At 49.5% G+C, this 26,517-nt stretch overlaps 1 protein-coding gene across 1 annotated transcript in view; it reads right to left on the bottom strand.

Annotated features, from left to right (window-relative positions):
• Positions 1-26,517, bottom strand: part of Mtor (mechanistic target of rapamycin kinase) — a 109,777-nt gene that overhangs the window by 11,594 nt on the left and 71,666 nt on the right. The window contains 17 exon segments of the mRNA NM_019906.2: positions 476-623; positions 1,752-1,887; positions 4,847-5,021; positions 5,203-5,337; positions 6,340-6,522; positions 6,661-6,783; positions 6,871-6,969; positions 7,292-7,388; positions 7,799-7,899; positions 8,501-8,749; positions 10,187-10,304; positions 11,323-11,438; positions 16,718-16,849; positions 16,920-17,045; positions 22,322-22,429; positions 22,631-22,708; positions 23,754-23,869. Coding sequence (NP_063971.1) covers positions 476-623; positions 1,752-1,887; positions 4,847-5,021; positions 5,203-5,337; positions 6,340-6,522; positions 6,661-6,783; positions 6,871-6,969; positions 7,292-7,388; positions 7,799-7,899; positions 8,501-8,749; positions 10,187-10,304; positions 11,323-11,438; positions 16,718-16,849; positions 16,920-17,045; positions 22,322-22,429; positions 22,631-22,708; positions 23,754-23,869 — 2,240 coding nt within the window.

Here is a 26,517-nt window from a genome sequence, read left to right as displayed (position 1 = left end):
ATATATACATATACATAAGCGTATATGTATATGTGTAAATATAATTATTTTGGGTGCACAAAGAGGTCAGAGGACAGTTTCTGGGAGCTGGTTTTCTCCTTTCACTGTGGGTTCTGGGGCATCGGGCCTACACAGTAAGAGACTTCACCTGAGCTTTCTCGCTGGCTCTCTGTTTCTCAGAGGCTATTTGTTCTGTGAGTTACTTCACTGACCTTCTTCCACAGTGATGTCCTCTCTCAGAGGTGCCCCACCAGGCGGTGCGGGCGCCCACGAGGCTCAGGGTGGCAGCACACACGCACACACACGCACGCATACATACACACACACATACATACACACACACGCACGCATACACACACACATGCACACACACACATACATATATACACCCGCATACACACACACACACACGCACACACACACGCACGCACACACACACGCACGCACACACACACACACACTCACACACACATACCCGCAGCATGATGCGGTGCTCGATGTTCAGCAGGATCTTCTTCTTCTCTCTGTAGTCCCGGATGAGGGCATGCAGCGTGTCACAGTGGGGCACCCAGCCAATCAGGCCCGAGTTGGTGGACAGAGGAATGACGGCGTATCTCTGGATGCTGGTGGCCATAGGGAAGGAGGGGTCATTGCCCAGTGAACAGCAGCATAGCTTTAATCAGCTTAGGACCCACAACGCCTTTGCTGAACCCTGAGCTGCAGGATGTGGACTGAGGGGCCCGCTATGAAGAAGGCACCCATCAAGATGCCATGGAAGCCACCGTGGTCCTCCGCTTGCCTGCTTCACAAGCTCACCTCTGCTGAGGAAGCAACAAGTGACTACTTACAATGCTGAGGTAATCCCAGTCTGACAGCCGTGGGCTTAAAAGACAGAGGTGCAGCCAGACAGGCTCCACGGGCCTTGGTCCAGGGGAGAACACCAAATTTGTAGACTCTAGTCTAAATCTTGAAGCATTCCTATCTAAGGTTTGTTCTTGTCTTTTTTTTTTTGAGACAAGGTTCCTCTGTGTAACCTTGATTGTCTTGCTCTGTAGATCAGGTTGGCCTCAAACTCACAGAGATCTGCCTGCCTCTGCCTCCTGAATGCTAGGATAAAAGGTATGTGCCACCATGCCCAGTCCCTTCTGAGTTCTTTTGAGAGTTCAGTAATGGCATTTCACAATGGCAATACCCTAAACTGTCTGGAGGATCTTCTTGTGTTGGGCACCTTGGTAATCCTTGTCAGAAACTTTAATGTTAGTTTTGTTCTTTTGAGACTGAGTCCTCTAAGTAGCCCTGGCTGGCCTGCAACTCCTTGTTGGCCCAGGCTTCTAAACTTGCAGCGGTTCCCCTGCCTCTGCCTCTGTTTCCTGAGTGCTGGGATTATAGGTATCTGCTTGTTTTAAGACAGGGTCTCATGTAGACTTCAGGTAGGCCTTGAGCTCTCTATGTACCCTGGGCTAGCTTTAGTTTTTTTTTTTTTTTTTTTCTTTCGGAGCTGGGGACTGAACCCAGGGCCTTGCGCTTCCTAGGTAAGCGCTCTACCACTGAGCTAAATCCCCAGCCCCTAGCTTTAGTTCTTGAACCTTCTGCCTCTATGTCCTAAGCTACAGGACTGCAGGTATGCACTCCCATTCCTGGCTCAGGTGCCTAACTTTCAAAAGTTAGTAATGACACATGGTTATGTGGACAGTAGGATGAAACGCCAAGTGTCCTAAGAGCTCAGCTAGGACACACGGTGCTCTGAGTACCTGAGGTTCTTTCGAAGAGAAGTTGGGTCATTGGCTAGGAGTGTGTTCACCAGGCCAAAGAGCTGCATCACTCGCTCGTCCTGCCGCAGATCTTCATGGCCTTTCAGGAGGAAAACAAACTCGTGCCCATTGCTGCCTGCGTGAAATGGGGAACAGAAATAGATCAGAGCCACACGCACATTCCTACCCAAGACCACCAGCAACTGTCAAGGCCTGTGGAAACCACTCCCTTTCCTAATCATACTGTCCCCACAGACAAGCACACACACACACACACACACACACACCCCTGGAACAGAGGGGAAGAACAGTTCTGCTCTGATTAAACAAAAACTGTTTTATGAGGACTGAGGATTATGATGTGTTGAGACCCTACAGGTTCTCTGTTCCCTACTCCACTGTCCTGTCCCGACTCCTACCGGCCACATCACCTGGAGGCCCCAGGGGGCATGCCCAATGGGAACATCAGTAGGGTGTCAGAGAACATGAGAAGGATTGGTGTTTTGGGTTCTGAGAGGACTGGTCAAAGAAAAGAGAGCCCTGCAGGATGAATTTAGGCTTCTCAGCTGCAGGGTGATCAGGCTCTCAAGGACTGACCATGGAAGTTTCCCATACACAAAAGGAACCTTTAGCAAGTCAGTTTCTACATACCAAAACTTCTTATCTGGGGCTGGAGAGATGGCTCAGTGGTTAAGAGCACCGACTGCTCTTCCAGAGGTCCTGAGATCAATTCCCAGCAACCACATGGTGGCTCACAACCATCTGTAATGTGATCTGATGCCCTTTCTGGTGTGTCTGAAGACAGCTGCAGTGTACTTACATAAATAAGTAAATCTTTAATAAAGCCAAACACTTCTTATCTGATTTAGGAGCAATTCTCAGTCATAACGTCCTAGTTTGCCAGGCCTGTCTGGGACCAATTTACTATGCAAAGACCCCAAAAATCCTTCAAAAGGATAACCCCATAAAATGTCAGATAGCAATTACTGACAAAAGCTACTTCAAAGATGATGTGCCATCGATCCAGATTCATACCAGATACAACAGTCGTGCTAAGATTCTGCTACAGTGGAGGACAGGTCAGGAGATTTGCCCCACAGCTCCCTGGGCAAGTAGTTCTTCGGCCAATCTGCTCCGCTAACACTTCATTACTTCATTGGTGTGTGTGTATGTGTGGTTTTTCTAGACAGGGTTTCTCTTGGAACTAGCTTTTAGACCTTGTTGGCCTTGAATTCACAGAGATCCGCTTGCCTCTGCTTCCAGTGTGCTGGGATTAAAGGCGTGCACTTCACTGTCCAGCTAACAGTCCATTCTTCAGCTTCTTTTCTTTAAAGAGACAGAGTCTCATACAGCCCAGCCTATTCTGGTGTTGACCTTGTAGCCATCCTCTTTCTTCTGCCTCCTGAGTGATGGGATTATAAGACATGTGTGCCACCATGCCTGGCTTATCCGGTCCCTCTGTGCATGAAAGGAAAGCACCTACCACCTGAACACTATCCATAGCACCTCCATGTTTTTATATCATCAAGGTCATCCTTTGTAGGATCATGATTATTTGATGGTGGTGAATAATCACTATGCCCTAGAAACAAGCATTTTCAAAACACTTTGTTCCTTTTGACTGTGTGTATGAACATGTAGGTATGTCCAGGTGCTTGTGGAAGCAGGAGGTCTCAGATCCCCTGGTGCTGGGGACAGAGCACCTCTGTAAGAGCAATCTGAGTTCTTAGCTACTGGGCCATCTCCCTAGCCTAGACAAACATTAAGAGTGAGGAAGGCAAGGGCTGGAGAGATGGCTCAGCGGCTAAGAGCACTGACTGCTCTTCTAGAGGCCCTGAGTTCAATTCCCAGCAACCACATGGTGGCTCACAACCATCTGTAATGAGATCAGATGCCCCCTTCTGGTGTGTCTGAAGACAGTGACAGTGTGCTCACATAATAATAAATAAATCTTAAAAAAAAAAAAGAAAGAAAAAAAAGAAAGAGTGAGGAAGGAAGCTGGGCAGTGGTGGCACACCTTTGGTTCCAGTACTCTGGGGGAGAGGCAGGCAGATCTCTATGAATTTGAGGCCAGTCTGGTCTACAGATTGAGTTTCAGGACAGCCACAGCTATTTAGTGAGACCTTGACCCAGAAAAAGCTAAAAACAAATAAATAAAGAAGTAAATGAATAGTTTGAGGAAGGATGTTCGAGCTGAGCCACTGATGCCAAGGTTGGTGTGACTGCTCAGGTGTCTCTCACTGTCACTGCTCCATGTGCTCCTCTCCAAGATACTCACTGTCAAAGAGGAGCAGCTAGGTTCCTGCTAGACGCTCCACACAAGCTCTTAAGAGAAAGAAAGTCAGGACTAGACAGACAGTTCTCCAGGTAAGAGTGCTTGTGATACATGGGGATGGTGAGATGGCACGTGGGTAAGAGCTGGTTGTTCTTCCAGAAGACCCAGGTTCACTTCTCAGCACCCAAGTGACAGCTCACAAACCTTAATAAGTCCAGCTCCAGGGGATCCACCACCTTCTCAAAGGGAGGGTGTGGGGCTGGGTGATCATGAAGGACCTGAAGCCCCACCCCAGCACCCACATAATAACCTAGGTGTCCTGTAGCCCTAGTTCCAAGTGGGGGGCAGAGACAGGAGGATTGCTGGGATTTACTTGCTTTCAGCCTAGCAGAGAAAAATGAGGGCCCCAGAGGCTCATATTCGGGGAGGGGGAAGTGCGGGGATCCTGTTTTAAAAAGGAGTTGGCATGGAGTGACAGACACTTCGTGCCCTCTCCTATCTCTGGCAGCTACAACTTACAATCAGACAGACACAGACACACAGACACACACAGACACAGACACAGACACAGACACAGACACAGACACAGACACAGACACACACACACACACACACACACACACACACACACACACGCCCTCACCAGTTCCCCACAGCTGCCCACCACATGGGTGACAGATAGCCTGCTACTTCACTTCAGCAAGTGCAGTGCTGGGCAAAAAGGAGGAGATTCGCTGTCCTCCTGACAGACATGCGGAACTGCAGCAGGTGAGATGGCAGGCCGTCACTTAAGAAGAGATGAGGTGTGCCCGGTTCTTACCCATCAGGGTCAGCTTCCGAGGCCTCTGCTTGGATGTGATGACTTGCAAAGACGGGGCTATGGACTGAATGCGAATGATTGGCTGGTTGGGGTCATATGTTCCTGGCACAGCCAATTCAAGGTCTCTGCACATCAAAAGTTTGGGGGACACATACTGCAGCTCCAGGGATGTGAGCTGTGAAAAGTTAGAAAAGGACTTAGACTTCTGCCTCTCAAGGGAAACTGAAATGCAGCTTACGTTATTTTTCTTTCCATAAATGACTATGAGCAGCTGTTTGTCCTAAAGTCTCCAGCAGAAGCCAGTCTGGCTGCACAGGATGCGGACAGACAACCCTGTTGGGAGCCTCAGGAGCTACCTGTGGTAGCTGCTTGGAGATCCGTCTGAACACGTGATAGTAGAGGTCCCAGGCTTGGGTGAGGTCCTTGACGTTCCCTGATTTCATGTACTTTCGGCACCATTCTTGTGCCTCCATTAAATCTCGACCATATGCCTGACAGCGAAAGCAGAACAAAGTTTCAAGTTATCGCATGGCCATGACGCTAGGAGGCTAAATCCCCAAGCAGTCTACACTAATTCCAAGGGTGCCAGAAGTGGTATAAAGTTACTGGAGGGAATGGTGTTTTAACAGTAGGGGCTGTGCAGTCCCCACCCTGGAGGTCCCAGGGCATGAAGATGACCAACCCCTAAAGGGATTCAGGGGGAGATAAGATACCGGCTGAAGGAATCTTTTCAGCTTCCAGCTAAAATTTCATTAATTTTCAAGAGCTGAGGGAATGGCTCCGTGAGGCACTGCCTGTCTGGTATGTGTGAGGACCCAGGTTTGATCCCTCTAGCATGTTATAAAAATGGAAATAATTTAAATGGCTAGAGAGTTCGTTCAGTGGTTAAGCACAATGGCTGTTTTTCTAGGTCTTGAGTTTAATTCCCAGCACCAAATGGCAGCTCACAACATATATAACTGTACTTCCATGGGATCTGATATCCTATTCTGGTTTGCATGGATGCAGACAAAACACCCATATACATAAAATAAATCTTTCTAAAAAAAAAAAGCCAATAAATTTATTTAAAAATAGGTGGGTTGGGGCTGGGGAGATGGCTTAGTGGTTGAGACCATCAGAGGTCCTGAGTTCAAGTCCCAGCAACCACATGGTGGCTCACAACCATCTGTAATGGGATCCAATGCCCTCTTCTGGTGTGTCTGAAGACAGCAACAGTGTACTTATATACATAAAATAAACAAATAAATCTTTTAAAAATTAGGGTTGCACCAACAACTACATTTTTGTTTTGTTTTGTTTTGCTTTATTTTTCTGAGCATGAGTTCTAGGTCTATGCTGGCCTTGAATTTGTCATTCTGCACAGAGTACTAGAATTACAGTTTTCTATGCTGGGACTTCTACTGGGTGCCACTTTTAAGGACAGTAGAAAGGTAGAGGGAAAGCAGTCTGAGGCGGTGAGGGTACTGTCCTGTCACTCTCTGATCCCATACCTGATTAAAGGACGTTTCCTTCAGGGTCTGGGGACCGCGTTCCATCATAGCATGCAGGGGCTCCAGCACCTCAAACATGCCTTTGACGTTCCTCTCCCCAAAGTACAAGCGAGAGGCCTCTTCTAGGCCTTCATGCCACATCTCATGCCAGAGGATGGCTACTCGAATCAGCTCTTCACTCACCTGGATTAAAGGGAGGAGGAAGGAAACACCACAGGAAGCTACGACTGGGAAGGTCTGACGTGGAGACAGAGGACACAGCATGTGCCATGAGGGAGAGAAGCAACCACCCACCCTCCTGACTGCTGCCTCACGACTTACCATCATGGCCTGCTGGACTAGCGTGTTGCTGTGCTCGCACATGTTCTTCAGGATCTTGTTGGCTGCATTGTGACGGGCTGTGGTGGTAGACTTAGAAGCCACCGTCAGGGGGTAGATGAGGGCCTAAGCAAACAGAGAACACTTGAAAAGGCCACCAAAGCGATGGTCCGTCCGTGGCTCCATGAGAAAATGCTTAGGGTCTGCACGCACCTGTGGGTGGTACCGACCAATATCTGTGAGGAGCTGGTGAATGAGCCGGCCCACCAAGGGTCTGGGCGTGTCAATTCTTGCAATGAGCTGAGGTATAACCTGGAGTGCAGGAAGACACAGCATGCAGCATGAGACATAGGAAAGATGACTGACTTTTATCTTTCTTCTGTTTTCTAGACAAGGCCTCGTGTAGCCTAGGGCAGTCATGATCCTTTTGCCTCTACCTCCCATGCGCTGGGATTTCAGGAGTGAACTTTGGTCTAGCAGGTCTTGAGATGTTCACCCGTTCAGTTTCCTGGCACAACCAAGGGAGAATATCTGCTGTGGACCTGGGGCCTCGCTGTGCTTCTGTGACCATGGTGATTTCCAGAGGAGACAAGCGAGAGACTGTGACCCATCCTCACTGTTACCAAGTTCTCACCTGTAACCAAGTGTCAATCTGTATGGCCTTCACCCCTTCCACCAGGGCTTCATTGACATCTGGCCAGTGACCATAATCAAACCACAAGGTGAGGACTCTGGAAAGACAGGACAAAGTTACAGGGAACTGAGTTTCCTGGTTCTTGTCCGTTTTTCATCTGTTAGGCTGTAAATGGCTGTGACAGACGTCAGAGCTCTAAAGTCCAAGAGCTTCATCTCAGGTCTGCCAGGGTCACCAAGGCACAAACTCAGCTGCAGAGGTGAGCCGGGCAGGGTCTGTCCATGCTGAGGGCATGCCTGTAGGACGGGTACCAGTGAGGCTGGTGAGACAGGCCTCTTGACCCTTCCCTCTTCTCCTCTATCCTCATGTGTGAGGCCTGGTAAGCTGCCATGTCTCAAGGCCCAGGCCCAGGAGGAAGAAGGCCCATGTGCCGACCAGAGGGGAAATAGGAAGACACCAGGTGAGTGACTTCTTGTCAGAGTTACATCCGCTCCACTCCCTTTTTACCTGAGTGTATCCTGGAGGTTGTTGCCTCTCGACAAGGAGATAGAACGGAAGAAGCCTTGGACAGCAGGGACAGTGTACAACAAGAGGGTTTTGGACAAATCCTGTTGAAACACAAGTGTATTAATGACACTCTACTCTCTCATCTGTAAAATGGGCACAGCTGTACACTGATGGCACCCTGCCTCAGAGGGTACTTAAGAGTGTGAGACACTAATGTCTGAGGGACTAATGGCATATAGAATGCACTCCACAAGGGCAACTGGTTCCATAATCACAGTTTGGCACAGTATGGCTTCCTGAGCAGGGCAGTAGGGTGGAGCTGAGGCTCTGAACACACTGTTCTCTGCACTTTCTGGTTGCCCTGCTACAGTCTGAACTGACAGGCCAAGGGGAAGAGACAGGGAAAGAGCAGGGCAGAAGACATATCCACAAGGCCCTGGCCTCAGAGTGGCCCTGCAGCTGTGGCAGCCACCCACACAGGAGTCATACACTGAGAAGATGTGCTCATTGCTGGGAGAAGGAGGCTTTCTTCAGCTCTGAGAGCAGAAACATGCACGCACCCAGGGAGCACGGCACACAATAAGGATGGCCAGTCAGTGTGTCCAGCCCCATCTATCCTGCCTCAGCTTCCTTAGGCTTCACAACTATCTTCTGCCTGGGCTGTGCCCTGTCCAGCTCTGAGGGAGGGAGGGAGGGAGTTACCTCAGTGACCTTCTTCTGCAGAGGGGACGGGGTGGGGCTGCTCTCATTGCTCTCGGCTTCACTTTCACTGTTGCTGCCCTCTGTGCTGGTGGCAGCGGCAGCGGAGGCAGCGGTGGTGGCAGTGGTGGTGGCATTGGTGATGTTGGCCCCGCTGGCATGGCGCAGTTTCTTCTTCTCATCGCGGGCTTGGTTCTGATGTTTGTAGTGTAGCACGGCTTCAAAGTTCATCACTGCCCATGCGTGCCAAGCCTAGGTGCACGGGGTGAGAGTCAAAGGCAGACACAGGCTAGTGGAATCTACTGCAAAGCCTGGAGGAGTGGAGGCTGGGTCCTGAGTGTACAGTGAGGACTGAGCCCTGAGATCAGCAGAATGAGTCTCTAATTCCACATACTCCCAGGAAGTGGGCATTACTACAACCAGTGTGGTTTGTTCATCTTGAGAGCATTAATGACACCGGGATTTTGGTGAGCACTGTAAGGTCACAGTAAGAGGGGCGCTTGCCCACAAACCTTAAGGCCCACAGACTGCAAGGCAGACGGGGCTAGAAAAGGTGGGAGATGGGAGTGCCAGTGACGTAAAGGGCTCCGTAAAATGAGGGATGTGGCTAAGCCTTGCCCTGGAACAAGGAGGAAACAACAGAGATAGAGGCAATTGGTCTTCCTGGCAGGGAAAAATGTAGGTACATGGAAGGCATGTGCAGAGTCCAAGGAGACTTGTGCCTGCAGCTCGAAGCCCACAGGAGAGTGAGGGCCACTGGCCAAGTGCTAGAACACCAGACAGTAGAGTCCATGTGTGGGCCAAAGTAGCCCATTCCACCTGAGCAAGTGGGCTTCCTGAGATTCCCCACATATTTATGTTAATGGATGCTTGACTGAATATATGTATGTGCACCCCATGTGTGCCTAGTGCTTGTGAAGGGCAGAGGAGGATGCCAACCCCTGGACCTGGGGTTAGAGGTGGCTGTGAGCTGACTAACAAGGTTCCCACTGAGCAAAACTTCACTGCATGTATTTCCCAGCTCTGGATATGCAGCTATCAACAGGGACCTATCGTAGACCAGACTCCGTGTGTGCATGTGTGCATATGCATGTTGCTGGGGATGGAGCCCAGCTTTGTGCATGTTGGTAAATGCTCTCAGTGAGCTGCATCCCCAGCCAAAGTACACAGTTTTCAGATCAGCGTGAAGCATCTGCAGAGGATAAATATCTTTTATTCCAAATGTTAATATTTTCTTCAAATCAACTTTGATCCCAGAGGGAAGAATTTATAACTTCCTAGTAAGGATGAAGATTTTGGAAAGAAATTGATGAGATTGTTATATAAAAGAGCTAATACCCGGAAGCCTTCAGAAAAGGAATGAAAAAAAGGTGCGCCTCCAAAAACACACACTTCCAGGAATAGCCCCTGCACTAGTCAGTCAGCTAAGCCATGTTCATATTTTCTGAGAGGCTATCAGACACTGTGGCCCTAGAGCTACTAGAACAAGGGCATCACAGGAAGTGTCCCTCAAAGCAAAGCCTCCATCAGCTTCTGCAATTCCTAAAGGAAAGTCCAAGTTTCTTGGGTTTCTGACAGACTCTAGGCATTCCAGGGACCTGGCTGTGACTGTGAGAACATGGGAGAATTCAAACAGGGTGCAGGCTCTGTGGAGAGTCCAGGTCTGCGGCCAGCGCTGGCCTCCCTCACCTTATACCAGCTGCGGTCATGCTCTGTGGCAGCACTGTAGTACTGTAGCACCTTGGGGATGGTGCTCTCGTTGATGCCCTGGAGGTTCAGCTGCCACTCCCCAAGTTTCAGAAAACACCTGAAAACAAGAGCAAGAGCCCATGTCGCTCTGTCCCATCAAAGGCCCTGAAGGAGAGAGCACTTTGCTAGGAGCATGGGAAAGACTTCTGACAGTTATTCCTGCTTTCAAGAGGCAACTGATGGATGCTCAACCCTGTGAAAGTAAGGAGAAGGGAGTTTGTAGAAAAACTTGGAGCTGCCTTTTCTTCAGGATTTATGTCTTCAATGACAGCATAAACAAGGTACCTCATACAGATGTACCTGCATAGACCCAACCATACTGTGTGGAGGACAGTTTTGACTACATTTTTTCCCTCCTCCTGTTCTCCTCCATTCTAGACAGCAACAATGCTAATGCTAGTGTCTGTTGATTACTATTCCAGGCACTGCTCTCTGTGCGTGATTCTGGGCTCCTTGACACCTCACTTCACTCTAGGAAATAGGTGTTCTTATTATTCCTTACATGGCCAGGAATCCAAGGCACTGAGAGACTAACCTACCTAGAATCAGAGCTGTGTGCACTTCAAATTAATAAAACAAGGCACCTGAGTCAGTGAGATGGCTCAGCAGGTAAAGGCACTTGCTACCAACCCTGATGTCCTGAGCTTGATGCTTGGAACTTCTAAGACAGGAGGAGACAACTGACCTCGGCAAGATGTCCTCTGTTCTCCACATGCATGTTGTGACTTGAGTCTGAATGAGAGTGCGCACGCACACACACACGCACGCACACACACACACACACGCGTGCACACACACACACACACACGCACACGCACACACACACACAGGCACGCACACACACATAAATGTAAAATTCAAAAATGTGTTTGGAAATAGGGCCAGACGCCAATTGGAGGCTAGCACGGGAGTGTTCCTGCTGCCAAAGCCTTGGGAAGAAAGGGGCAGAGACTTCAGCAGATGAGCTGATGGCTGCATGGGATTCTTCTGTGGAAAAGTGAGAAATGCCAGCAGCAAGCTACTCCAGGAGCCATGAGTGTGCCCGTGCAGAGGGCTGGATGGTGGGCAGAGCTCACCTGGCCATGAGCTTATGCAGCTCCTGCTTGTGCTGCTGGTCCTCTGTGGCAATGGCGTGCTGGGCCTGCTGCTGCATGGTCTGCACAAAGTGCTGCATGTGCTGGAAGGCATCAATCTGTAGCAGGACAAAGGCACAGAGAGCCACTTGGCACATTGCCTGACCTGTCAGGGAACCTAAGCCAGCACTTTCCAAAAGGAGCGCCCTGGGCCGCAGGGTGAGAGCCATACTGGACAGAGAACAGGGCTGCTGCCACAGGAGAGCCCAGCTATTCCAGAAACATCATGACTTACTTGCTTTAGCTTTCTCCTGCTAACGCTATCACTTTAGGAAGTAGTTCTGGGAAACCTACAAGTCTGAGCAACCCAGGTAACAATTCCATGAAGCAATAGAAAACAAGTGCTCACTTCCCCAACAGTGGGTTGCCCTAAGGGAGGCTAGGCTGATGGGAACTGTCTCTAGCGAGTACAACTGTAGCATGCATTTTAAACACTTAAGACACTTGGATGTTTCACCATGGCAAAACTACAGATGTAGAGATTAGATAGAACCCCAAAACCCGAGTAAAGTAAAACAGAGAAGACCTTCATGAACCCAAGTGGAGGAGGGAAAAGGCACTAGCTAGGCAGGCCACTATGTAAGCGGGATGGCTTGGGAAAAGAATTTACGACATCCTCCAGCCATTAGATTTTGGATCTACTATGAAGTTCTGGGATCTGACAGGAGGCGAGCAGTGAGGATCTGAGTTAGGAGTGGACAGCTGCACTGAGCAGGAGCAGTACAGAGGCCAGATCTAGAAACTGTCCAAGCCTGCTGCATCCAGACATGCCAGCATCTTGATGCACAGGGCCACAGTGCTGGGTTTTGTTTGGTGGTGCTGAGGACTGAACCTGGGACCCTGTGCAGCCCAGGCAGTGCTGTTGCTATGGAGCAATGGTCGCAGCCCCACAGCTGGGAGAGGCTTCCAGGATAACTGGAGTGTGCAAACAACAACGGTAAAAAATGACACAGTTAGGGCTGAGAGATGGCTCAGTGGTTAAAAGCACCGACTGCTTTTTCCAGAGGTCCTGAGTTCAATTCCCAGCAACCACATGGTGGCTCACAACCATCTGTAATGAGATCTGACTGCAACAGTACACTCCCATATATAAAATAAATAAATCTTTTTAAAGAATGACACAGTCTAAATGCATTAACAGGGAGGAGAGGCGCAGTGTGAGAGAGCTGCCTTGCATGCTTCTCTACAAAGGAGGGAAAAAAATCAACACACCAAGAAGCATTAGCTATTCTTATGGTAAACCTTATAAAGGTCTTGTTTCCCATAGCAGAAACATGCCTCGATGAGAGAATGGCCTGCATGGAGAGTGAAACCTCTGACTCGGTGGTGAGAACTAAGCCTAGATACTTCTGAATGCAAGTAATCAACTTGTACTAAAAAATTGTTTTGTGTTTGAGACAGGGTTTCTCTAGTTCTGTCTGTCCTGGAACTCTCTCTGTAGACCAGGCTGACCTCAAACTCACAGAGACCCACCTGCCTCTGCCTCCCTAGTGCTGGGATTGATGGCAAGAGCACTATGCCCTGTCTCACATGGGGTTTTAAAGTCACCCACGGTAGTGCACTCCTCTGATCTCCGCATCCAGAAGGCTGAAGCAGGAAGACTGAAAGTTTGAAACCAGCCTGGTCTTCAAAGACTATTCCTCAAAACACCAGAAACAAAACAAACTTCTGGGGCCTGAGCAGTAATGCCCCATGAACATTATCCGCCACGTGTGTACCACGGCAAGTGCGTGTACACACATACAAATGCACACGAGGTAGATGCAGAAAACCCACTTTCCTCCTAATGTAGAAGACATCTTTTTTCCCCTGTGAAGGGCCGGCAACGAACCATTGGCCATTCATATCTGTAGATTCCATACTCTGGGATTCAACCAACTGTGGATAAAAATACTCAGATGGGGCATGGTGGAACACGCCTGGAGGCAGAGGGATCAGGAATTTTAGGCCAGGGCTAGAGATGGATCTGAGGGAAAAGGTGGCCACACAAAGCCAGGTGAACTGAGTCTCCTCCTAGAACTCACATGGTAGAATGAAAGGACTAATCCCTGGAAGCTGCTCCGTGACTCCCACACACATAGGCACAAATACACTAAGTAAATGTGAAAAATAAAACAAAAAAGGAAAGAATTCAAGGCCGGTCTAGAATACACAGTGAGGCTGTCACATAAAAACTAACACAGATGGCATCTGTCCTTGTCCTTCTGGGCAACACTGACACAGAAACCAAACACTTTCTAAGTATCTACACTGACAGCCACAGATGAAAGCTGCTCCTGGCCTTATCAGAGAACCTTCCCTGCAGGATGAACAGCAGTGGGTGCAAGACACTGAGAGTAGGTGACGGTTATGGGTTCCGCCTTAGGTGGGATATTTACACCTCTGCCCCTGAGGCTCAGTGCATACTGTGGGGGAGGAGTAGAGAAATATGTAAGACAAGAGCATAGGGTGGGGGCTATGGATACCATCCTGTGGATTTGACATAATGTGATAATCAGCTTACAATAACTGTGGCTACCTGCACTAGGTCCACAGGACTGGCCCCATCAACGATTAGCTGTGTGGAAAGGGAAGGGGCTCACTTGGCTGGTTCTGACAGACTCTGCAGAGGGGGATCATGGTCTACAGCTGGTAGCCCCTGCAGAGCTGTAGGTGTCAGGTAGACACACATACATCCTAGACAGCGCCAAGCACACAGCTGCACACCGCCCTTCAGACATGAATACCAAAGTGAGACTGGGGGGGGGGGAGTGAACGGGGAGGAGAGGGTAGGATTATGCTGTCACCATATATTGTATACATGTGTGAAAGAACAAGTTAAAAAGCGAAATCAAAAAACCAAAGAGAGAGAGGGGCTGGGTGGATGCGGTGGGTTTAAGCCAGGGTCTGAATGACATGAGAGGGACGTGACAGACTGTTGAGCTGTGAATGAGGATGGGGCAGACACACAGACAGACCTAAACTGAGTGAGACTCTTGTTTTCTTGTACTGCTCTCCTAGCTCCACTGTCCAGTACTGGCCTTGACAGTGGGTCAGCATCTTCCGTGTCTCTGTTTCTATGAGGGACACTGCAGACTTCAATAGGACTGAGAACACAGCGAGCAGGAGGAGGCAGCCCTGAAAGGCTGACTGAAAGGGATGGCTACCTCAGTTGTCAAGTGTTCTCAAGCAGGTGGCAGCTGCACCAGAAGCTCCACTGCCAGGTGTCAGAGCCCAGGCGCACAAGATATGTCACAGGCAACCCAGACAGTTAGAGCCCAGGCCCACATGCCATGTCACAGGCACCCAGACAGTCAGAGCCCAGGCCCACATGGTATGTCACAGGCACCCAGACAGTTAGAGCCCAGGCCCACATGCCATGTCACAGGTACCCAGACAGTCAGAGCCCAGGCCCACATGCCTTGTCACAGGCACCCAGACAGTCAGAGCCCAGGCCCACATGCCTTGTCACAGGCACCCTGACAGTCAGAGCCCAGGCCCACATGGTATGTCACAGGCACCCAGACAGTTAGAGCCCAGGCCCACATGATATGTCACAGGCACCCAGACAGTTAGAGCCCAGGCCCACATGATATGTCACAGGCACCCCGACAGTCAGAGCCCAGGCCCACATGCCATGTCACAGGCACCCAGACAGTCAGAGCCCAGGCCCACATGCCATGTCACAGGCACCCCGACAGTCAGAGCCCAGGCCCACATGCCATGTCACAGGCACCCAGACAGTCAGAGCCCAGGCCCACATGCCATGTCACAGGCACCCTGACAGTCAGAGCCCAGGCCCACATGCCATGTCACAGGCACCCCGACAGTCAGAGCCCAGGCCCACATGCCATGTCACAGGCACCCAGACAGTTAGAAACTCAGAGGCCTGTCTGCCTGAGTGCTGGAATTAAAGGTATCCACCACCACTGCTGGCGGCAGTGTGAACACTTGGGGGTGGTCTAAATGAAGAATCAGAACAGGGCTGCTGATATCGCTGTGGGGCTGCCCTATGTATGGCTAGGAAGCATGGGGGACTCACCACCTTTCTGCTCTCCACCGCAAGAAATTGAAAATAGAATGTTTCAAAATTTTCTTTACTTTTTTAGAAATAAAGAGGGGGGAAAAGCAATTCTTCCCTTCAATAAGTGAGCTAGCAGTGATGAGAGGAAGGGGTGGGTCTCCTAGGCCCACAGAGCTGCTGCCAGGCATAGTGCTCTAGCTCCTTAGTCCCACAGTCCCCGGAAGGGTGGTGGGAGGCTGCGGCAGGACTTGCCTGTCTCTAGGCTTTGTCTTGTGTCTTAGCAGGGAACACACACCTATCTGACGCCTTCCTGAGGGCGAGACACACTAGTCCCTACTTTGTGTTTGGAAAGGCAAAGAGAAAGCACCCTGGCCACAGCACAGGGGAGGCTGGCCCAGCAGTGGCAGCTTGGTCTGTCTCCTTGGGTAGATCCAGCCCTCACTCTGGCTTGAAGTCTAAACTCATCTGAACCTCACCAGAATTTGTACGACTTAGGAAGGTCTGTGTGCTGTCGATAGTCTGGGCTGTGCTTATCACACTGAAATAAGTCACTCCTTGATTAAAGCATCTCAAAGGTCTCTGCCCTCTACAAGGAGACAAGTGCTTAAGGACACACACAGAAGGGGACTCGACTTTCATATCCAGCGCCTTCCGTTGCAAGGGTCTGGTGGGGAATGGGGGACTCAGAGACTAAAAACAAAGGAATCCTCAAAGTGCACTCTGGGAGGACAGGGCCCAGAGTGAGGAGGCAGACGCCTGACTGCTCATGTCATTCTGAGCGTCACTCACAGTCACACCAGTCAACCACCTTAGGAGAACCACTTCAAGACTACAGCAGGGACAGAAAGCTGAGCTTTCTTCCATTTTGAGAAGGAAAATGGAGGACCCCAAATAGGTATGATGTTGCCTTCAAGGCCTGTGGATTTGTAAACTGCCACCATCCTTCAGAGACTGTTCCAAAACAAAGATCAAGAGCACATCTGTTTTCCAGGGACCTGCCTGTAAACAGGAAGGAATTCTCCCTGGCTTCAGGAAACTCCCTCCTTGTTTTAGCGTTCTCCCTGCATGCTGTGACAGGAAAGGAGACCAGAAGTCTGAGAAGGAAACCCAGCTGGTCTTATAAAAGCTCTAGTCTGGATTTCATGAATATAGGCCTATGTGCCAAGTCTTAAGGCCAGGACTTTTAAAATTCTAAAGACTACAACTGTGATTTCACACGTTGGTATCTCTCCCTGGCTATGACTGTCACTGTGACACTGTAGGTAGGTGCTGAGGACACTGAGCCCTTCTGGCAGGGAGCACAGCGGGTGCCCCTGCTGGGTGGTGGGAGCATACCTTCCGAGCGCTTTTCCACATGTTTTTCATGTAGGCATAGGTCACTTGAGGGTGAACTGTTGGCAGAGGATGGTCAAGTTGCCGAGATGGATCAACTCCCAAGAGCAACACTAAGGTTTTATGAGCAAGAGCCTAAAAAACAAGAGGGCGAGTTACAAACAGAACAGGGCAGGGTACCACCCCGGTGCTGGGGGTTACTCACCAGTCTGCCGCTCTTGCCACACAGGCTTGCGTACTTGAGCCAGGTTCTCATGTCCTCGTGAGGGCTGACCACAAGGGACCGGACCATGAGGATTTTCTGCCAGTCCTCTACAATACGCTGGCAGCCCTGGAATGTTCAGAAATGAGGGTTAGACCTGTCCTCTGCTCCACCTGAAATCCCACACCAACAGCCACATTTCCTCTGAAAAAGGGGTAACTATGAAGGAACTGCCTTCCAGGAACTTGTCAACAATCAGAGAAGCAGTAGGGTGTGTGTCAAGTACTCTGTGGCTTAACCTTTCTGACTGATCTGTGGATTAGAATGAAATGTCATTGACTTCATAGGACTGTGGTAATGGGTAAATTAAATTATTTAGAGTCTTTGTGTGTTGAGAATAATGGATTCTTTAAAAACAATGTTTTTTTTTTGTTTTGTTTTTTACATTTATTTGTTTTTGTGTACATGGGCATGTACAAGCCACAACAAACATGTGGAGGTCAGAGAACGTTTGTGGGAGACCATGTGGGTTCTGGGGACTGAAATCAGGCATGCAAACATGGCAGAAAGCATTTTTTTTTTTGGTTCTTTTTTTCGGAGCTGGGGACCGAACCCAGGGCCTTGCGCTTCCTAGGTAAGTGCTCTGCCACTGAGCCAAATCCCCAGCCCCGGCAGAAAGCATTTTTATTCTTAGGCCATCTTGCTGTTTCCAATGTAGTGTGCGTGCGTGTGTGTGTGTGCGTGTGCGTGTGTGTGTGTGCGTGTGCGTGTGTGTGTGTGTTCAATCCAGTCTCTCACTGCTCCTCATACTTTGTTCTCTCAATCCTTGAGCTAGACTGGCTGGCCACAGAACTCTGGATTTCTAGTGTAAGCTATCACATTATCACGGGTAGCTTTTACAGAGGTGCTGGAGATCACGACACTCCAGTCTTCCTGATTGTTTACCAACTCAATCATCTCTCCAGCTCCTGAGCATTGAATTCAAAGTCAGTGTTCTGTTTTTACTTGCCCTTTTGTTCTGGAGACATGGTCTCACTATGCAGTCCTGGCTGACCTGGAATTCATTATGTAGATCAGATCAGGCTGGCCTTGAACTCACAGAGAATCTATAGGTCTCTACCTCCTGGATGCTGGGATTAAAAGAATGTACCACTATTCTGGACTCACTCACTCTTTTTTAAATTTTTATTTCATGTATATGGGTGTTTTGCCTATGTATGCACGTCTGTAACACACATGTGCCTAATGCCCACAGAAGCCAGAAGGGGACACCGGATCCCTTAAAACTGAGTCACAGACAGTTTCAAGCTGCTACACGGGTACTTGGAATAGAACCTGTTTCTGCTAGAAGAGTAGCCAGTGCTCTTAGCTCGTGAGCTGTCTCTCCAGCCATATATCGTTTTAATATTAAGCTTTCAAACTTAATACTGACATCGACATGAAGATGAAGGTTGAAGATGACTATCACTGACCAAAAGTTAAATTTAAAATGTGCCATTCAAAATTTGAAAGACTAAGTGTGCAAGACATTTAAATAATTAAAATTTCAAATGATATTGTCGATAAGTTGATAATATTTGTATGTGTAAAGTTAGTAAGGCCTGGCTTGCCCCTCTATAGGCGTAGTTTCTTGATACAGTGTCATTGGCCATCTTACATTCTTTGATCATTTTGTTATGTCTGAGCACAAACTGCACATAGCAAAGAAGTGGCTATAGCCTTAATAGCACATGCCTCTAACCCCAACTCTTGGGAGGCAGAGGCAGGAGGATCTCTGTGAGTTTGATACTGGTTCTTCTGGCAAGTTCAGGCTAGCCAGAGCTACATAAAAGCCTGTCTCAAAAATCAAGCAAACAGGCTGGACAGACGGTTCAGTGGGTAAGAGCACAGGCTGTTCTTTAGGGGACCTACGTTCAATTCTGAGCACCCACATGGCAGCTCACTACTGTCTATAATTCCAGTTCCAGGGGATCTGACTCCTTCTTCTGGCCTCCACAGGAATCAGACACATCCATGGTAAACAGACATACATGCAGACAAAACACTCATGCACACAAAATAAATAAATCCCCCTTCTCCTCAAACTGAAAGAAACAGGACATAAGAAAAGAAAGGAGACTGTTGGGGTTTTAGCTCAGTGGTAGAGTGCTTGCCTAGCAAGCGCAAAGACCTGGGTTCGGTCCTCAGCTCTGGAAAAAAAAAAAAAAAAAAAAGAAAGAAAGAAAAGAAAGGAGACAATCCACTTACACATGAGCTCTTTGTAATTAGAAAACCCGACAACTTAATCGTTTTCACAAAGATGACTTCCATTCCCCTCATGGAGAGTATGTGCAGATGTGTGGAAGTTAGAGGACAGCTTGTGGGAATCAGCTGTTTCTCCCTTCTGCCATGTAGGTCCCAGGGAATGAAATTCAGGACACCAGGTTTGGTGGCACCTTTACCAACAAGTCATCATGCCAGCCGACATTGATTTTTGGATCAAATGACTGCATGGTGAACTTTCCCATCTTTGCTGATAAACAGTCACTCAGGAGGGAAGTGTGTTCAAGGGACCTGTCACCTCCTATGTCAATTTCACAAATCCAAAACCCAGGGACAGTGACCTCTGGCTTCTGTATGTGACATGGTGCGCATTGGGCCTGACCTGGGAACCTGAGGCAAAAGACATGAGCTACGGCCGACCTCTTTAACTGCCCCGTGGCAAACAGTGGCTCTGAGGATCTGAAATGACTTGACCACACGCGTGGCAGCGTTCCAGCCCCTGCAGCTCCCTGTTTTGACTGCACACCACCTTCCAGAGCCAAGTTTCCAGCAGCAGCTCTATTTCCAGCCTTGGATAACATTTCTCAGCCCACACGGTTGACAATGATTTGGGAAGGGAGGGAAAGCACACCGAGTGATTACTCTGAGTGCTTCTCCCACATGGTGCAATCATTTGGCTCCCTGAAGGCTGGAGAGCATCTTGCTGTCTGGAGAGGGTGCTCAGGAAGGTGACAGAAGCTTTGAGCCCAGGGAAGCTAGCACGAGCCTCTCTCTCCATCTAATTCCATCACACTCCTTCCAACTCCCTATTTCTAAGCTCTCCATGCTGGGATGTCTAGAACAGCAGCTCCCTAATTTGGAAGCTCCCCACCCTAATATAAGCACTTAAAACATCAGGGTGTGTACAGGCCAAGTGGGAAGTGCTTCCCATGTGGAATTCTTTCTGAGACAATTTTCCATCAAAACATTCACTGGGCACTTTATAATTACCAATAAAACATGCAGAAGAACTGCATGTGCTCACTTCAGAGCCATGAATGACTGTGCCCAGTGCTCTTTCCTGTCCAGTGGAATGTACCCTGAGCTTCCTAGACAGGACTGCATCCTGGAGTCAGAGAGTTTGTCACAGCCGACTAAAAAGCTTGGAGGCATAAACCTTAATTGGTCTGGAGAGAGAAATGGGAATTAGGTGCGGATGTAGCCAAGAAGAAATAGTTGAAAGCTAAAGGCAGTGATTTTGACAACAGGAAGACCAGTGGTTTCCAGAGCAGTGCATGAGCACACATGTGTGGTTTCCAGAGCAGTGCATGAGCACACATGTGTGGTTTCCAGAGCAGTGCATGAGACACGTGTGGTTTCCAGAGCAGTGCATGAGCACACATGTGTGGTTTCTAGAGCAGTGCATGAGCACACATGTGTGGTTTCCAGAGCAGTGCATGAGCACACATGTGTGGTTTCCAGAGCAGTGCATGAGCACACATGTGTGGTTTCCAGAGCAGTGCATGAGACACATGTGTGGTTTCCAGAGCAGTGCATGAGCACACATGTGTGGTTTCCAGAGCAGTGCATGAGCACACATGTGTGGTTTCCAGAGCAGTGCATGAGCACACATGTGTGGTTTCCAGAGCAGTGCATGAGCACACATGTGTGGTTTCCAGAGCAGTGCATGAGACACATGTGTGGTTTCCAGAGCAGTGCATGAGCACACATGTGTGGTTTCCAGAGCAGTGCATGAGACACATGTGTGGTTTCCAGAGCAGTGCATGAGACACATGTGTGGTTTCCAGAGCAGTGCATGAGCACACATGTGTGGTTTCCAGAGCAGTGCATGAGCACACATGTGTGGTTTCCAGAGCAGTGCATGAGCACACATGTGTGGTTTCCAGAGCAGTGCATGAGCACACATGTGTGGTTTCCAGAGCAGTGCATGAGCACACATGTGTGGTTTCCAGAGCAGTGCATGAGACACATGTGTGGTTTCCAGAGCAGTGCATGAGCACACATGTGTGGTTTCCAGAGCAGTGCATGAGCACACATGTGTGGTTTCCAGAGCAGTGCATGAGCACACATGTGTGGTTTCCAGAGCAGTGCATGAGCACACATGTGTGGTTTCCAGAGCAGTGCATGAGACACATGTGTGGTTTCCAGAGCAGTGCATGAGCACACATGTGTGGTTTCCAGAGCAGTGCATGAGACACATGTGTGGTTTCCAGAGCAGTGCATGAGACACATGTGTGGTTTCCAGAGCAGTGCATGAGCACACATGTGTGGTTTCCAGAGCAGTGCATGAGCACACATGTGTGGTTTCCAGAGCAGTGTGTGTGCATCCATGTACTGTTTCTAGAGCAGTTTGTGCTTGAGCATGTGGCACAGGAGATGGAACTCAGGGTCCCAGGAATGCCAGGCAAGTGCTGGACCACGGAACCACATCCCTAGCGTGCTTTTTCTTTGCTGATGATCTTTCCCTCCAACTTTTCAAGGACTGGGAGACAGGCTGATCTTTCCAGGGGCACTTGAGACCCTCCCAAGTCTAGAGATAACAGCTCCTCAGGCTGCCACAATCAGAATGCCACACTGAAATGCTGGCAGAAGCCTTAGGAAAGTCTCCTTGAGGTCTGAACAGATGTTCTAGGATGAGACTAACCTAAAGAGTTGTCATAAGCAGGAGTTCTGTCTCAAAGCATTCAGCAACTCCGCTGAAAACATTGGATGCCTGGGCTGGTGACTACTCAGATGGCTGGATCTCAGTTTGGATCACACTGTAAAGTCATTTGAGAGCCAGGAGAGATTCAGATCCTGGGTGTATATGCTAATGTGGCAAGTTAAGCGGCAGGGAGAGTTGCTCTCCAAGCGAATGCACTCTGTTGTGGTCTCAGTAGAGCATCGAGAAGCAGTGATTCTGAGGCTATAATTTCCAGATGGATCATCCTTGGTGTCACTTGCTAAGCACACTCTCTTGCCTTTCTGGAAAGCCTCAAAGGAGCTGCTCTATTGGTCACTCTCTCAGCCACAGCTGGGGGATGAGCCTTCGAAGGCTCTGCTTGGACAGAGGTGGCAGGGCAGAGCAGAAAAGGGGACGGAGTGCACGTGCTTCCGCAGGCCCTGGGCAGGGTGAGGTGTGGACTGGGCTGTCTCCCGCTTACCTGCAGTCTCTCCCACCAGATCTGGCGGATGATCTCCCGTCGCTCCGGGACGAGTTTGTACTGGATAACCTCCTCCAGCTCGGACAGCATGTGGCAAGAAACCATGGCCTGATGGGAGCAGATCACATTCCAGCCGAGGTGTCACACCCGAGCCCCCGGAGCAGGCAGAGTGAGCCTGAGCCACCCATCCTTCTGCTGTCAGGACAGCTGCTGACCCCGGAACAGCACGTTCTCAGCCGCCTGCTGTGCTCTCTACAGTCCACCCGTTAGGCAGTCGACTCTGACAAGTGCAGTCGACTCAACACTCACCCCATAGGCTCGGCTGTAGCTCTCCCCTGCCATGGCAGTCAGCTCGGCGTCCAGCAGGTCCCTGGCCTTGTCAATGCACTAGGAGAGACAAGGAGGCTTTAGACCTGGGCTCTGCACTTGGGGCTTCTCAGAAGTTATGTGTGTTGCTTCCATTCACCACAGGAAGGCAGAAACCCGCCTATCTGGGTGTCCAGAGAAGCGCACTCATTACCCAGCGTCATGTGGAAGACGGTGAGCGAGCGGCACATGGCTTCCGTAACCAGAGGCTCAGGTAGTGCTCACAAGCTTGGGTGGTGGTGAGGGGACGTATGCTATGCAGCAGAGTAGCTGCGTTCTTGCACGATAATGGGATGTCCTTGGGCCCCGCCTCCTTTTCATTCCCTTGATGGGCATGCTGTGAGGGCATGCTGTGAGGGCAGGTTGGCATGGCGGTGGCTCCCAGGTGGGTAGCCCCTGTCCAATTCCCCGGCAAGCAGTGCCTCTGCAGTGCTCTCTATGGGAATGGGCACCTTTGCCTCTGACCCTGAGGCCCGGGTCTGGAATCCTACCAAGCACTTCAGCAAAGGACACCACAGGACTGCACTCTGCACCTTCTCTGTGCTCTCTCTTAAAACCCCTCCTGTGGAGTTTTTCTTTTTCTGAATGTTTCAGGCTAATTAGGATGTTGGCAACTCTGAGGTGCTCAGATCATTTACTGGGAGCCTGGTGTCTGACAAGGTGGATACAACCATTTCATCATGCATTCTGCAAGTTAGAACAGTGCGAGCTCCCTGTATGTCCAGAAGACCCCACAGTGGGAATCACTGGCTCTCCAACCTAAGAGCTCCACTCACTAGGCAGAGACTTTGGGCAAGGCATTTAAAAGGGCCGACAATGATCCAGGAAACCACTGTCAAAGCAGTCACAGTCCACAACGGCCCTCACTCCCCAACACTACAGAACCCTAGCCTACACGCTAGTGTTCTTCTCTGTAGTGGGTACTATGCTTCAAGGCCATTCACAGAGTTCTAAGACATGAGCACGGCTGAAGTTCAGTAACTAACACAGACGTGCTTAAAAACCAAAAAGCCACACACGGTAACTTTTATTTTTTTTGCTGGATGATGGAAACACATTTTCTTACCTGTTGAGCCAAGGAGAAGAGATCCTGATGCAGTGCCAACACTGCTCTGTAGAATGCTCCATCGTGAGTATCCCGAGGAATCATACAGGTGTACTCCTCCATGCTGTCCCACTGACCTAGGCACACAAGCACACGACAGAGTCAGGGTGGACAGCTGGCTGAGTTGGAGGCACCACCGAATCTGTCATTGGTACTGTCCTTCAGCTTGAGATACACACAGGTCAAATGGACTAGGGCCCGACGTACCTGCTGAGCCCTGAAATCTATTGTGGGGTTCACTTAACAAAACGACGTCTGTCTTCTAAACAAGGGACTCTGCTGGTGCCCCAGAGAGTATCATAAGACAAGAGGCAGGGCCTAAGTGCAAAGCCAGCCCATTAGACAGGCTTAAAGCTACCCCTCATTAACCCTGAGAACTCCCTCCACAGCCTCTCCCAGTTAGATAAAATCACATTCTTCCCTACAGGTGAGGCCCTCACAGCTCAATGAAATACTGGGAAATTACATTTTCCTTTAAACAATTGAAAATGGCCACCATACATTAGAGAACAGGCTTGACAAACTGTTTGCCAGTCTCACTGTGGTGGTACCCCAGCCACAAACATCTAAAAATAATCCATTATAGCAGAGAGATGGGCTGGGTCACTGCACAGTGATCTCCTGTGTCATGTTAGGATGAAGAAATGGCTGCACCACAGAGAGGTGTGGACGTCCCCTGATGGTGAGCAGCATCCAACGTCAGCCCTGCCAACACCATCTGCAGAAGAGATACCCGCCTCATTAGGTGCAAACTGCGGGGCTGCTGTTCTGCTGTTTTTACAAGGCATTTTCCAGCATTCCACTCCCAACTATTGGTTCATCCATTACCAATGCCTCTGGGCAAAAGCAGACAGCAAAAGATGACTCCTCAGGAAGCAATTTGTTTTTAAAAGATGTTCTGGCTGAAGCCCAGGGCTTACAGAGCAAAGCACCGGAGCAGTGTGACGGGGTGAGGGGTGGGGTAGAGGTGGGGGTGTCATGGAGTGGGCAGTTACTACTTTGCTCTAGGCTCACGGGATGGTTTTGCACATCTTGTCTCTCCTCTCCTGTCCCATCAAGAAATGCAAAGTTAGGGGCTAGAGGAATGGCCCAGTGGTTAAGAGTTTATACAGCTCTTGAAGAGAAGCAGAGTCTGGTTCCCAGAACCTACATTAGGAGTCTTACAACCATCCATAACTCTGGCTCCAGGAGGATCTGAGCCTATGGCCTCTGCTGACACCTGCAGTCACATGCTTACAGCTACAAACACATAGACATCATTAAAAATGGACAAACAAATAAAAAGAACTGCCAAGCCTTGGTTAGGGTATAGTGTCAAAACTCTACCCATCTGGACCAGGCAGAGGCAGGCGGTGAGTCCCAAGATAGCCAGGGCCACAAAATGAAACTCCATCTAAAAAATAAACAAAGAATCTTTTTAGCAGGCTAGAGTAGCAGGGAGGTTATGGAGCATCAGGTAGTGAGAGCAGATAACTCGTGATTAGCATGTTTCTGATGGTTGGGGAAGGCAGTGGGCACATGGGACAGCACTGCCCTAGTCAGTTACACACGTGTGAAAGACCTATGTAGACATTAGCAAAGTGACACAGCAACTCCCTCCTGCCGTCCCTCCTATCTGAGACACAGGGATGTGTGGTGCCCTAACAACGTATGGATCATGAGGCGAAAGGCACACCATACAGGCAGAGGGGAAAGGCTAGGCAAGAGAGCCAGCAAGGCGCCAAATTCCACCATGACACAAAGAAATCTACTCACTTATCCCTGTTTCCTTCACAGGGCTTCTAAAGCCCTGGGGTTTCCTGTGGGGTTAATCTGTATTTTTTGTTTTTCTCTTTTTTCTTTTTTTCGGAGCTGGGGACCGAACCCAGGGTCTTGCGACAAGCGCTCTACCACTGAGCTAAATCCCCAACCCGGTTAATCTGTTTTTTTAACAAGACACTAGGACTGCAACACACCCACCACACATACACTACAACAGTTTGCTCTGAGATAAAGATGCCATTTCTGAGGGAAGCTCCTTAGGACTCAGATCTTCCAAAGGAAGGCTGGGTGTGGGGTGTTCCTGGAAGCTCTGAAAACTCATGAAGTAAACAAACCCAAAAGCCCCAGGAAGTTCCTGAAACTGATCATCTGTACCAACCCCTCCCTCCCAAGCAGTAAGATGTGCTGACACTCCAGACAAGGTGAGCTGCCTGGGAGAGACTCCAACCTATTCAGCTGTCTGCAAATTGTGCAGTGAACTTCAAGGTTCTGGCTTTCATGAGCTGCTACTCAGCTGGGGTGGGCTTTTGGCTTTTTGGCTCTCTTTGAGTCAGGTCTGCTTTTATAAGTTACCCCTGACCCATATTGCTATAAAGCACGCCACCAGACTGGACTTTTGAGGCATCCTTACTTCGGTGTGTTCTTTTCTATATGTGGAGAGCAGATGTCTGTTCATGTCTCCCTGGAACAGTACCACACAGCAGCTGGCAGGGGACAGAGCACCATGGAGGGAGATGCTTTTGTGCTGTGGACCCTACTAGATCTCCATGTAGCCACATATCTATGGTCTTCACAACAGACACAAGTGAAGCACGTGTTCTGTTCTGGGACACATCCTAGAACATTATGCTTATGAGGAGCTGTGGGAACCATGACTTACAGGAGGTCAGTTAGCATAAGGCACAGCCTGGCACACGCCACGGGTGCCTAACATGACTGTGTGGCTAACACACAGTGTAGGCAT

The sequence above is a fragment of the Rattus norvegicus genome, chromosome 5 (genome assembly GCF_021556685.1).
Source record: "Rattus norvegicus strain SHRSP/BbbUtx chromosome 5, alternate assembly SHRSP_T2T, whole genome shotgun sequence".
NCBI lineage: Eukaryota > Metazoa > Chordata > Mammalia > Rodentia > Muridae > Rattus > Rattus norvegicus.
The sequence above is the reverse complement of the archived record's forward strand: the minus strand, read 5'-3'. Positions and strand labels throughout refer to the sequence as shown.